The following is a 13,961-nucleotide window of genomic DNA, read 5'->3' on the forward strand; positions in this document are numbered from 1 at the left end:
AGGAATGAGCGCTCAACAGAAAAGAGGGTAAGGAACAAGCACTCAACAGAAAAGAGAGTAAGGAACAAGCACTCAACAGAAAATAAGGTAAAGAACGAATGCTCAACACAGAAAAGAGGGTAAGGAAGAGCGCTCAACAGAAAAGAGGGCAAGGAACCAGTGCTCCACACAGAAGAGAAGGTAAAGAATGAGCTCTCAATAGAAAAGAGGGTAAGGAACAAGCACTCAACAGAAAAGAGAGTAAGGAACAAGCACTCAACAGAAAATAAGGTAAAGAACGAACGCTCAACACAGAAAAGAGGGTAAGGAAGAGCGCTCAACAGAAAAGAGGGTAAGGAACCAGCGCTCCACACAGAAGAGAAGGTAAAGAATGAGCTCTCAATAGAAAAGAGGGTAAGAAACATGCACTCAACAGAAAATAAGGTAAAGAATGAACGCTCAACACAGAAAAGAGGGTAAGGAAGAGCACTCAACAGAAAAGAGGGTAAGGAACGAGTGCTCCACGCAGAAAAGAGGGTAAGGAATGAGTGCTTCACACAGAAAAGAGGGTAAGAAACTAGTGCTCAGAAAAGAGAGTAAGGAACGAGCGCTCCACACAGCCAAAGCAAAATACTGTTCAAAACTTACAGGGCCCATATTACACTATTTTCTCTGATCTGTTCTAATGTTGTTTCCTCATCACAAACATACTTGGAGTTGTGTTTTGTTTCATTCACACATGATTAACATAAAAACATTGTTCCCCCTTCTGTTGTCATGAAATAATAATACAGGAAGTCCTCAGCTGTGTTTTTAAACGCCATACACCTCCACTAGAATCATTTGAATAGGTTTAGTCACGAAATTGCCAATCTCTACTGAACTAAAGGTAAAAGGTTGGTGTTAACTTGAAAACTACCACTTCATGACATCACAAGGTGGAACAGAGCATTTTGAACTTTGGAGATGTAGACAGACTAATAATAAGGGCTTCTTTAAACATGTGTGAATGAAACAAAACCCTCCAGGTCTGTTTTTGAGGAGGTAATGTAACATGGCTTAAAGCTCACAAGAGACCGTTTTGTGTGATATAGGACCTCTGGACACACCTCTCATTCAATGTGTTTTTCTTTATTTTTACTACTTTCTACATTTATACACACACAGAAGACATCAAATATATGAAGTAAGATATGTGGAATTATGTAGCAGGAAAAAACGACTAAAAATGTTTCGACAAAGCAACGGGGTGAATACTTTGAGCATTTGAATTTAAAATATATTTAAAAAACTAAAAGTTATTTAATGTTTTGTTCTTTGTTGCATAATAGCAATAATTGAGTGAGAGGATGTGTCAAAACTTTTGAGTGGTGGGGTATTTTATTTATTTATTTATTTATTTAAATCTCAGGCTGGTAAACTGGACCCTCACCTGGTTCTGGACCAACTGCGCTGTAATGGAGTCCTGGAGGGCATCCGGATCTGCAGACAGGGCTTCCCCAATCGCATCGTCTTCCAGGAGTTCAGACAGAGGTAGCGAAGAAACTACTGCTCGACTCATTATAAACATTTTATTTATTTAATAAGGATATAGATTAGACCCGAGGTATTTTTTTAAGTGTTTATTTCTCAAATACTAAATTTGAACACCCATTCACAGGGGGCTTTTACAGGGGTTTAGAGTCCAGAAAACGTCTGCAGTGATGCGGTCGCTGTTGTAGTGAAGAATGAGCAGAGTCCAAAGACAATGGTCTGGATTTACTGGTCAATCTATGCTCTACCGTCTACCGTCACCTACCGTCCTGGTTTAGTCCTGGTTTAGACCTGATTTAGACCTAGTTTAGACCTACTTTAGACCTGGTTTAGTCCTGGTTTGGGTAGTGACTGAAATGGGTTTCCTCCGCAAGGTGGCTGGGCGTTCCCTTTGAGACAGGATGAGGAGCTCAGTCACACAGGAGGAACTCGGAATAGTGCTGCTGCTCCTCCACGTGAAGAGGAACAGCTGAGGTGGCTTGGGCATCTGCTTTGGATGCCTTCTGGATGCCTCGCTGGGGAGGTGTTCATGTCCCACGAGGAGGAAGACTCAGGACACGCTGGAGGGACTATGTCTCTCGGCTGGCATGGGAACGCCTTGGGATCCCACCGGAGGAGCTGGAGGAAGTGTCTGGGGTGAGGGAAGTCTGAGTCCCTGCTTAGACTGCTGTCCCCACGACCCGGCTTTGAATAAGGAGAAGAACATGGATGGATGGAGTTAAATGTTAAAATCCTTACACAAAAATAAAGTTCCACATGACCTAAGACAGACACAGGGCACATTTCAAACATTCTGTGAGCAGCTCTGGACTGACTTCAACCACAGTTTCACACTCCTGTTGAACATGTTTGGATCAGTCTGTTGTTTCATGTTAGAGAGAGGAGAGCTCCGTAGTCTCGACCTCTTACAAGAGAAACAGGAAAATGATGTTTTAAACATTATCAACGATGTGTTGGCAGATACGAGATACTGACACCAAATGCAATTCCCAAGGGTTTTATGGACGGAAAGCAGGCGTGTGAGAGAATGGTGCGTATCCCTCTTAATAAAACGGGGGTAGAATGTATAAAACGTTATACATTCTTGTTTATGTACTGCTTTTAACATATCGCTGTTCATAATTTTAGATCCAAGCCTTGGAGCTGGACCCAAACCTGTACCGCATCGGCCAGAGTAAGATTTTCTTCAGAACGGGCGTGTTGGCTCACCTGGAGGAGGAAAGGGACCTGAAGATCACAGACATAATCATCTACTTCCAGTCTGCGTGCCGTGGGTATTTGGCACGCAAGTGAGTCCCACATTTACATGGTCCATTTTCCCCCGTTTTCTTCTGTTTAAAAGAGTTTTAATATAGTCTGTGAGCTGTAATGACCCCGTCTCGTCTTCAGGGCCTTTGCTAAAAAACAGCAGCAGTTGAGCGCATTGAAGGTTCTGCAGAGGAACTGTGCAGCCTACTTAAAGCTACGACACTGGCAGTGGTGGAGGCTCTTCACTAAGGTCAGGGCTTGAACCTTCAGCAGCATGTTTTGTCAGTGGTGTGGGCTCAGATGGAGGGCAGTGACCTGTTTACCTGTTTATATGGGCATTTCACTGTCTTTTAAATTAAAAAAATGTACAAGGTTGAACATAAAATACGTATTGGGTTGACAAACTTGAATCAGCCCTATTATGCTTGTGTCTCTAGGGTTCTCATCTCTGTCACTTGTGAATCATTATGTTTTAATTTACGTGTTTTAAATCACAATATTCATCTAAAACGACTTAATAAAAGTCTGCTGCTAGAAAACTGCGGCTAGAAAACTGCGGCTAGAAAACTGCGGTGCCCAATGCTGACATTGCCGTAAACATCATCACAACAAAGTGCCGCATACTGTCGGCGCCCCCTATGGATAGCTGCATATCACACTAGCGAACAGCCCATTCTTTTTCATTTGTACCAAAATGATAATGCGACGCTGCCGAATTGTACAAGTATCACTGATTAAGAAAATAGAACTGGAGAAGGAAGTGCGTCACAGTGGGTGTGTACGTCACAGTGGGTGCCTACGTCACAGTGGGCGTGTAACAGTGGAGGTGAAAACGGGGTTAGATCGGCAAAATGGCGTCTTGAAGATAGTCAATTAACGATTACTCAAACACGAATCACTCCAAATACAACATCAGAGGCTCAATGAGAAGAAACGACTAGAACATGGATAAAGATCTGAAAAGTCCAGTTTCTAGAATAGGTCTGATTTAAATGAATCTGAAATTGAATGCTGAAATTCAGCAAATGCCATTTTTGTTTCGTTTTAATATCGCAAGTAATTACAGAAATATTAGGTCAAAACATTTGTGATTTGATGTTAAAAAACAGCTCTCCATCTCCACATTAAACAAAAACACTCCCTTTAGAATGTTGTGACCTCCCATGAATGCCAAGTCGGTGTTGCTATTAACTGTATCTATTTTTTGCACAGGTAAAGCCTCTTCTGCAGGTGACCAGGCAGGAGGAGGAGCTGCAGGCCAAAGACGAGGAGCTACTCAAAGTGAAAGAACGACAGCTCAGGGTGGAGAACGAACTGGTGGAGACAGAGAGGAAATACCAACAGGTGAGTCCCAAACACACTGCAGCTTTTGGGCCAAAAGAAACGAGCTTCATCAACATTTTTGGTTTTTTTTAGCTCATGGAGGAGAAAAACATCCTGGCCGAGCAGCTCCAAGCCGAGACGGAGCTGTTTGCAGAGGCTGAGGAGATGAGAGCGCGGCTGGCGTCAAGAAAGCAAGAGCTTGAAGAAATCCTACATGACCTGGAGTCTCGTGTGGAGGAGGAAGAGGAGAGGAACCAGAGCCTTCAGAACGAGAAAAAGAAGATGCAGGCGCACATACAGGTGAGTCTTTCATAAAACGATGGCCAGATACGGACAGATGCTGACAAGGCGAGACTCTGCAGGTGAGGAAAAGAAAAATTAAAATCTGTCACTGGACAAAAATTGTGTGAGTTGAGCTGAGTGAAGACTGCTCATCCAAGCTGCTTCCTCAGGTTAAAAAGGAAAAAAAAGTTAGAGGTATCAATTTGAAACTTCTTTTATCGTTTACTTATATAAATGCAAGAAAGAAAAAAAACATTACAAGTTTTTCATTAATTCATCTTTTGACATAAAAATAAGGCGTTTAAGTTTCTAGCTTCTTTTAGCTGACATATTAGATCCTAAAATACACAGGGTACTTGAGTAAACTAGATCTGACTGAAAATTTTCCTAAAAATTCAAATTTTGCCTAATTTTTTTTTTGTTAAAACTTGAATAAATCAGACTTGGAACTAGATAAAAAAAAAAATCTTTATGCTCATATTTTTTTTTTTTTTTTCTTCTTCTTCTTGCCCTCTCCGGGGGGGGGGGGGGGTAAGTCTCTGCCTCAAGTAGAGGATTTCAAGTATCTCGAGATCTTGTTTGCGAGTGAGGGAAGGATGAAGCGTGAGATTGACAAGCGGATCGGTGCAGCGTCTGCAGTGATGCGGTCACTGTATCGGCCCATTGTGATAAAGAAGGAGCTTGGCCGGAAGGCAAAGCTCTTGATTTACCGGTCAATCTACGTTCCTACCCTCACCTATGGTCATGAGCTTTGGGTAATGATTGAAAGGACAAGATCACAGATACAAGTGGCCAAAATGAATTTCCTCCGTGGAGTGGCTGGGCACACCCTTAGTGATAGGGTGAGGAGCTCGGTGTAGAGCCACTGCTCCTACACGTCGAGAGGAACCAGTTGAGGTGGCTCGGGCATCTGTTCAGGATGCCTCCTGGACACCTCCCTAGGGAGGTGTTCCGGGCATGTCCCACCGGGAGGAGGCCCCAGGGAAGCCCCAGGACACGATGGAGGGACTATGTCTCTCAGCTGGCCTGGGAACGCCTTGGGATCCCACCGGAGGAGCTGGAGGACGTGTCCGGGGTGAGGGAAGTCTGTGAGTCCCTGCTTAGACTGCTGCCCCCCTGACCCGGCCCGGATAAGCGGAAGAAAATGGATGGATATGCAAATTTTTTCTAAATCTTGTTCAGTCCAAGATTGTAATGTGTAGATGCTACTTTAAGAGCTGATCCTTTTGTCCTTATTCCCATAAGAAAAATGCATTTTGAGAAAAGGATCTTTGATGTTACACTGTCCCATATAACTCTATGGAAGAAGGTTGATTACATTAAATATTAAACATCTTTCAGTGCAGGGTGGACAGTTTTGTTGTTTCCATATGAAAGTGTGAATAACAAGAGACCAAACTGACCATAAAACTGAAAAGGTTTTCCCTGTAGCGTCTCCCCTTAACAAAGCTGCTGTTGTCATCACAGAACAGAGTCAAAATGCATTTGTATCTTTTGAGTGTTAAAAGTGTTGTCTGTTCAGTCTTTCCTGGCTCTTTGTCCCTTCAATGACGTCATCGGCCAAAATAAAATGACTGTGGATAAAAATAATCAAATAAAATCACAAACGGGACAAACGGGATGTTTGCGTGTGTAATGTAATTGTGTATGTGTAAATGTGTTATGCGTGGGTGCGTAATGTAAATGTGTGTGTGTGCCCGTATAATGTAAATGTGTGTGTAATGTAAACGTTTATGTGTAAATGTGCGTTGGTAAGGTAAACATATGAGTAAATGTGTGTCTGTAATGTAAACGTGTGTGTGTAAATGTATATGTGTATGGGTAATGTGTGTGTAATGTAAACATGCATGTGCGAGTAAAGTAAGTGTGTGTGAGTATTAAAGCTGTTACGACGAATGTTTCTGTGTTTGGGTAATGTACTTGTGTATGTGTAAATGTATGTGTGTGTGCGTAATGTAAACATGTGTGTAATGTAAACGTGTGTGTAATGTAAATGGGTGTGTGTGTAATGTAAACATGCATGTGTAAATGTGTGAGTAAGGTAAATGTGTGTGTAATTGTGTTTGCAGGACCTGGAGGAGCAGCTCGACGAGGAGGAGGCGGCTCGGCAGAAACTACAGCTAGACAAAGTCACCGCTGAGGCCAAGATTAAAAAGATGGAGGAAGATATCCTGCTGCTTGAAGATCAAAACTCCAAGTTTCTCAAGGTTTCTGTGAATTATCATCGTGTTTAGTGGGATTTTGTTTTTTTATTTACACTAAAACTTTTTTTGTGTGTTTTAGGAGAAAAAGTTGTTGGAGGACAGGATTTCTGAAACCACATCCCAACTCACAGAAGAAGAGGAAAAGGCCAAGAACCTCAGCAAAATCAAAAACAAGCAAGAAATGATGATGATTGATTTGGAGGGTACGATACTAGAATCAGACCTAAAGTTATGATCTCTGACACCCGGAGGTCATGATGTTATAATTTACACGTCTTGAAAATAAGCGATTAAAAATTACTCAAACATGTGTGTAATCCTTCAGTCGCCCAGGTCTGATCCATAGTAAAAGAAATATTCAGATCGGTCACTGGACAAAGAGTTTAAGCGTATTTTGCTGCTCATCCAAGCTGCTTCTTCAGTTTGAGAAGAAGTCTCAGAGAGGAGAGTTAAAGAAGCAGTTTTTGTTAGGAAAAACAATCCTCCTTTGAAAATTAGATTAGACATAATCTATCTTCTGTTTATACAGTGAGGCAAATAAGTATTTGAACACCCTGTGATTTTGCAAGTTCTCCCACTTCATCATGGAAATCATGGAGGGGTCTGAAGTTTTCATCTTAGGTGCATGTCCACTGTGAGAGACATAATCTGAAACAAAAATCTGGAAATCACATTTTATGATTTTTTTTTTATAATTTATTTGTATGTTACTGCTGTAAATAAGTATTTGAACACCTGTCTATCAGCTAGAATTCTGCCCCTCAAAGACCTGTTAGTCCACCTTTAAAAAGTCCACCTCCACTCCTCTTATTATCCTAAATTAGAAGCACCTCTTTGAGGTTGTTAGCTGCATAAATACACCTGTCCACCCCATACAATCAGTAAGACTCCAACTACTAACATGGCCAAGACCAAAGAACTGTCAAAATGCACAAGAGACAAAATTGTAGACCTCCACAAGGCTGGAAAGGGCTACGGGGCAATTGCCAAGCAGCTTGGTGAAAAAAGATCCACTGTTGGAGCAATTATTAGAAAATGGAAAAAGCTAAACAATCTCCCTCGGACTGGGGCTTCATGCAAGATCTCACCTCTTGGGTCTCAATGGAAGGTGAGGAATCAACCCAGAACTACACAGGAGGAGCTGGTCAATGACCTGAAAAGAGCTGGGACCACCGTTGCCAAGGTTACTGCTAGTAATACACTATGACGTCATGGTTTAAAATCATGCATGGCACGGAAGGTTCCCCTGCTTAAACCAGCACATGTCCAGGCCCGTCTTAAGTTTGCCAATGACCATTTGGATGATTCAGAGGAGTCATGGGAGAAAGTCATGTGGTCAGATGAAACCAAAATATAACTTTCATCCATCCATTTTCTTCCGCTTATCCGGGGCCGGGTCGCGGGGGCAGCAGTCTAAGCAGGCACTCCCAAACTTCCCTCACCCCAGACACGTCCTCCAGCTCCTCCGGTGGGATCCCAAGGCGTTCCCAGGCCAGAGAGACATAGTCCCTCCAGCGTCCAGCGTGTCCTGGGTCTTCCCCGGGGCCTCCTCCCGGTGGGACATGCCCAGAACACCTCCCTAGGGAGGCGTCCAGGAGGCATCCTGAACAGATGCCCGAGCCACCTCAGCTGGCTCCTCTCAACGTGTAGGAGCAGCGGCTCTACTCCGAGCTCCTCCCGTGTGACTGAGCTCCTCACCGTATCCCTAAGGGTGCGCCCGGCCACTCTGCGGAGGAAACCCATTTCGGCCGCTTGTATCCGCGATCTTGTCCTTTCGGTCATTACCCAGAGCTCATGACCATAGGTGAGGGTAGGAACGTAGATTGACCGGTAAAAATATAACTTTTTGATCTTAATTCTACTCGCTGTGTTTGGAGGAAGAAGAATGATGAGTACCATCCAAAGAACACCATCCCTACTGTGAAGCATGGGGGTGGTAGCATCATGGTTTGGGGGTGTTTTTCTGCACATGGGACAGGACGACTGCACTGTATTAAGGAGAGGATGACCGGGGCCATTGCGAGATTTTGGGGAACAACCTCCTTCCCTCAGTTAGAGCAGTAAATATGGGTCGTGGCTGGGTCTTCCAACATGACAATGACCGGAAGCACACAACCAGGATAACCAAGGAGTGGCTCCGTAAGAAGCAAGGTTCTGGAGTGGCCTAGCCAGTCTCCAGACCTAAACTCAATAGAAAATCTTTGGAGGGAGCTCAAACTCCATGTTTCTCAGCGACAGCCCAGAAACCTGACTGATCTAGAGAAGATCTGTGTGGAGGAGTGGGCCAAAATCCCTCCTGCAGTGTGTGCAACCTGGTGAAAAACTACAGGAAACGTTTGACCTCTGTAATTGCAAACAAAGGCTACTGTACCAAATATTAACATTGATTTTCTCAGGTGTTCAAACACTTATTTGCAGCAGTAACATACAAATACATAATTTAAAAAAAATCATACAATGTGATTTCCAGATTTTTTTTTTATTATGTCTCACAGTGGGCATGCACCTAAGATGAAAATTTCAGACCCCTCCATGATTTCTAAGTGGGAGACAACAAAGTTAAATCTGTCAACTGGACAAATCTTGTAGGAGTGAAGACGTTTTAGACGGGGCTAACCACACTGAAACTGTAAACATCTATTGTCTCCTGTTTCAGCTGAAACTACCCTATTCAGCCCTTAACGACCCTGCTATTGCTCTCATTGTTCTGCGCCTGAGGATGGAGTTATAGATGGGGGAGACAGTATGTCTCAGGCCCCCATTTCTGTTTAAGGAAGGATTCTCTTTCCTAACAAAAATAGCTTCTTTAACTCCTCTCTCAAACCATTTCTTTTCTCTGGCTAACTTCACTATCTTCAAAGGAGTGGTTATTGGCTTTGAGATGGAGATGTACGGTGGACTTGGGTCCAGAGGAACTCTCCCGCCAGTGTTGGTACATCCTCTTATGGAGTAGCTGTTTAGTTTCTCCAATGTAACGCTCACTGCACTCTTCACTACACTGAATGAAGTAGAATACGCTCTGAATGGAGTGGACTACACTCTGAAGTACACACCCAGGTGTGTCTGAAAAACTTCAGAGAATCTTCATACAGTATGACATTCCTGTCTTTTTCAAACCCACAAACACTTTAAGGTAAAAATTGGTTCACCCTAAGGACAAAACCCTGAGCCATAAACAAAGTAATGTAGTCTACTCCATGTTTACAGTTTCAGTGTGGTTAGCCCCTCCCCTCAGATAGATTTAAAGGCAGTGGCCACCAGCATTCTGACCAGAACTGAAGAAGCGGCTTGGATGAGCAGTGAAACGTCTTCACTCCTACAAGATTTGTCCAGTTGACAGATTTAACTTTGTTGTTTGCTTTGGATCAGACCTGGACGATTGAGGGTCTACACAGACATCTAAGTGGGAGAACTTGAAAAATCACAGGGTGTTCAAATACTTATTTGCCTCACTGTAACTCCATCCTCAGACCTGAATCTAAACAAGGAAACCAAATAGTGCTAGCCAGTATGCTAATAGATGTGAGTGCACACCCATTAAGGGCCTGAACGATTATGCTAAGTATGAGTCAGGCACAGTTCACACTTCAACCTAGCCAACAAACAGAAACTAAGTAGTTGGCTCCTACCGTCAGACGGATATAAGGCAGTGTCCCGCAGTAATCTGACGAACTGAAGAAGCGGCTTGGATGAGCAGCCAAACGTTTTCACTCTAAAACTCTTTGTCCAGTTACAGATTTGAATTTTTCTTTTACTATTATTCAAATGCCGGAATCACTGCAAGGGTCAATGAGAAGAAAACAACTATAACATGGTTAAAAGCTCTGAAACGTCCAGTTTGCAGAATAGGTCTGATTAAACAATGTATCAGCCAACTTACAGTAGACACCAAGAAAAAATCTCACCTTAACTTAACCTGTCATTTGGTCCTCGTACTGTTATGGTCTAAATCAACTGTTCTGACCTAAGTAGCTAAACTCAGTTAGCATTAAACTTGTCGTTTGGCTGTTCGCAGTTAGACCTTTGGCCTGTGTATGTCGGTCTAAATCAACTGTTCTGACCTAAGTAGCTAAACTCAGTTAGCATTAAACTTGTCGTTTGGCTGTTCGCAGTTAGACCTTTGGCCTGTGTATGTCTTATCTGACCTGTGTGTGACCTCACTATGTGCTGCTTGTACTACTGTTTAAACAAAGTTGTGAATAAATCAAACGGATCATTATTTTGCTGTTTCTTCAGAGCGTTTGAAAAAAGAGGAGAAGACGCGCCAGGAGTTGGAGAAGGCCAAGCGTAAACTAGATGCTGAAAACACCGACCTCCAAGACCAGATCGTAGAGATCCAATCTCAGATTGACGAGCTGAAGGTCCAACTATCCAAGAAAGAGGAGGAGCTGCAGACCTTACTAGCCAGGTCTGTAAAGCTGAGCATTTATTATGTTTCCAAACAGTGTTTGAGAAGTCAAAAGAAATTACATTAGAGCAAATTAAAGGGGTTTCACAGGGGGGAGGCACTGTCACCTCGGAAGGTTTTACAGTTTGGTAATGGATATTTCGCAACTGATATCATCAACATTGCCTTGTTGTGTGATGCTAACTTTAGGCAGTGCTGTCTGCAGCTCTGTTACTCAAATTCAACCTTAATCTGAGCTTTATTTTAACACTGTCTAGAGCAGGGGTGTCCTAACTTTTCTCATTAAGGGTCACATATAAAAACCCTAGAGGTCTAGAGGTTTAGGTCAAGTTTAAAGGGCCCATATTACACTGTTTTAAAGGGCCCACAACCCCAATTCCAATGAAGTTGGGACGCTGTGTAAAACTCAAAAAATACAGAATACAAATATTTCCTTTTCAACCTATATAGAACTGAATAAACTACAAAGACATGATATTTAATGTTAAAACTGATAAACTTTATTGTTTTTATGCAAATATTCACTCATTTTCAATTTGATGCCTGCAGCACGTTCCAATAAAGCTGGGACAGGGACATATTTACCACTGGGTAACATCACCTTTCCTTTTAACAACAATCAGTAAGCGTTTGGGAACTGAGGACAGTAATTGTTGAAGCTTTGCAGGAGGAATCCTCTCCCATTCTTGCTGAATGTACAACTTCAGTTGCTCAGCAGTCCGGGGTCTCCGTTGTCGTATTTTGCACTTCATAATGTGCCACACATTTTCAATGGGAGACAGGTCTGGACTGCAGGCAGGCCAGTCTAGTACCTTTACTCTTTTACTCTGAAGCCAGGCTGTTGTAACACATGCAGAATATGGCTTGGCATTGTCTTGCTGAAATAAGCAGGGACGTCCCTGAAAAAGATGTTGCTTGGATGGCAGCATATGTTGCTCCAAAACCTGGATGTACCTTTCAGCATTAATGGTGCCTTCACAGATGTGCAAGTTACCCATGGGCCCTAACACCCCCCCCCCCCCATACCATCACTAAGGCCCTAACACACCCCCAGACCATCACTAAGGCTGGCTTTTGAACTTTATGCTGATAATAGTCTGAATGGTCCTTTTCCTCTATGGCTCCCAGGACATGATGTCCATGATTTCAAAAAACACTTTTCCACTTTGTGTCAGTCCATCTCAGGTGAGCTCGGGCCTAGAAAAGCCGGTGGCGTTTCTGGGTGTTGTTGATATATGGCTTTGGCTTTGCGTGGTACAGTTTTAACTTGTAATAATTGGAGATGTAGCGACGAACTGCGTTAACTGACAGTGGTTTCCTGAAGGGTTCCTGAGCCCATGTGGTAATATCCTTTACACATTCATGTCAGTTTTTAATACAGTACCGCAGTTTTTGGCCTTGCCGCTTACGTGCAGAGATTTCTCCAGATTTTCTGAATCTTTTGATGATATTATAGATGGTAGATGATGAAATCCTTAAATTCCTTGTAATTGTACGCTGAGAAACATTGTTCTTAGACTGTTGGACTATTTGCTCACACAGTTGTTCACAAAGTGGTGAACCTCACCCCAATCTTGCTTGTGAATGACTGAGCCCTTCAGAGATACTACTTTTATAAACAACCATGACGCTCACCTGTTTCCAATTAACCTGTTCACCTGTGGAATGTTCCAAACAGGTGTATTTTAAGCATTCCTCAAATTCCCTTTCTTCTTTTGACCCTTTCCCAGCTTTATTGGAATGTGTTGCAGGCATCAAATTGAAAATAAGTGAATATTTGCGTAAGAACAATTAAGTTTATCAGTTTGAACATTAAATATCATATCTTTGTAGACAGCTTGTGAGGTCATCATGTGGTAATACAGAGAGTGCTCCACTGTGTTTTTAAACTCCATACAACTTCACTAGAATCATTTGGATCATTTCAGGCCTGAAATTTCCAATCTCTACTGAACTAAAGATAAAAGGATCTGTTAACTTGAATTCCACCACTTCAAGACATCACAAGGTGAAACAGAGCATTTTGAGCTTTGAAGATGTAGACAGAGTAAAGTGTTACTCAAATGTGTAAATGAAACAAACCACAGCACTATGTTTTTCAGGAGGTAACACCATTATAACATGACTTAAACATGACTTAAAGCTGACAGGAGTCAGTTTTGAGTAATATAAAAAACTGACTCCACACACAACTAAACATATTTAGTTGTGTTTTGTAAAGTGTAACACTGTTATGTAACACTGTTATGTAAAGTTGATCCAGAAAAATGGCATCTCACCTCTTCAACATTAACAGCAGCTGCAGCACTCGAGTGTGTAGTGAGCGTCTTGGATGTCTCCACTCTCCTCCCTCTCTCTGTTGTTATGAAATGCTCACAGCTTTCATCTCAAATCCAGCCAAATTACAGCCAAATCGGTGTCGCTTGATGCCCTCTATCTGCGGCTGTGCATTATGGTATAAAGGGTTGTTTTAAGCTAGCTGGCATTTCACAGAAAGGGAGGAACTGTTGAAAACACAATGCTGTCTTTAGGTATTACATCTTTTGAACAGGGAGAGAACTATGCCGCACATTTACACATATTGATTTTCTGCAGTGACGTCATGCTGGAGGTGTTCTGCGTGTATGTTTATGACAGAATGTTCAGCAGTTACCATGGTGACACAATGCCCATATTGGCAAAGAGGCCAAAAGTGATTTAAAAATATATATATATACAAATACAAAATGTATTTAAAGAGCACGTTTCAGGAGCCTGTGATGTCTGAGCATTCATGGTCCTGTTTAGGAGTTTGATTTTCAGCAAAAAGGTGAGAGTGACTGACTGAAAAACTGTTGGCTAATGCTAGCTAGGCTGTGACTGTAATGTTATTTGAGAGGGACTTGAGAGGGTTTAACAGCACAAATACCCCCAAGACCTAAGACATAGAATCAGTATGACAAGTCTGATAAAGTAATAGTCGTAGTAATAGTTCAGCTCTAACT

General features: G+C 42.4%; 1 protein-coding gene across 1 annotated transcript in view; it reads left to right on the forward strand.

Moving 5' to 3' along the window:
- Nucleotides 1–13,961, forward strand: part of LOC117392904 (myosin-10-like) — a 79,721-nt gene that overhangs the window by 52,520 nt on the left and 13,240 nt on the right. The window contains exons 19-27 of the mRNA XM_055224654.1: nt 1,391–1,512; nt 2,473–2,542; nt 2,641–2,801; nt 2,902–3,010; nt 3,973–4,104; nt 4,177–4,383; nt 6,435–6,572; nt 6,649–6,772; nt 10,806–10,977. Of these exons, the coding sequence (XP_055080629.1) occupies nt 1,391–1,512; nt 2,473–2,542; nt 2,641–2,801; nt 2,902–3,010; nt 3,973–4,104; nt 4,177–4,383; nt 6,435–6,572; nt 6,649–6,772; nt 10,806–10,977 (1,235 nt within the window). The remainder of the gene's footprint in view (nt 1–1,390; nt 1,513–2,472; nt 2,543–2,640; nt 2,802–2,901; nt 3,011–3,972; nt 4,105–4,176; nt 4,384–6,434; nt 6,573–6,648; nt 6,773–10,805; nt 10,978–13,961) is intronic.

This window comes from Periophthalmus magnuspinnatus, chromosome 1 (assembly GCF_009829125.3).
Source record: "Periophthalmus magnuspinnatus isolate fPerMag1 chromosome 1, fPerMag1.2.pri, whole genome shotgun sequence".
In the NCBI taxonomy this organism is placed as follows: domain Eukaryota; kingdom Metazoa; phylum Chordata; class Actinopteri; order Gobiiformes; family Gobiidae; genus Periophthalmus; species Periophthalmus magnuspinnatus.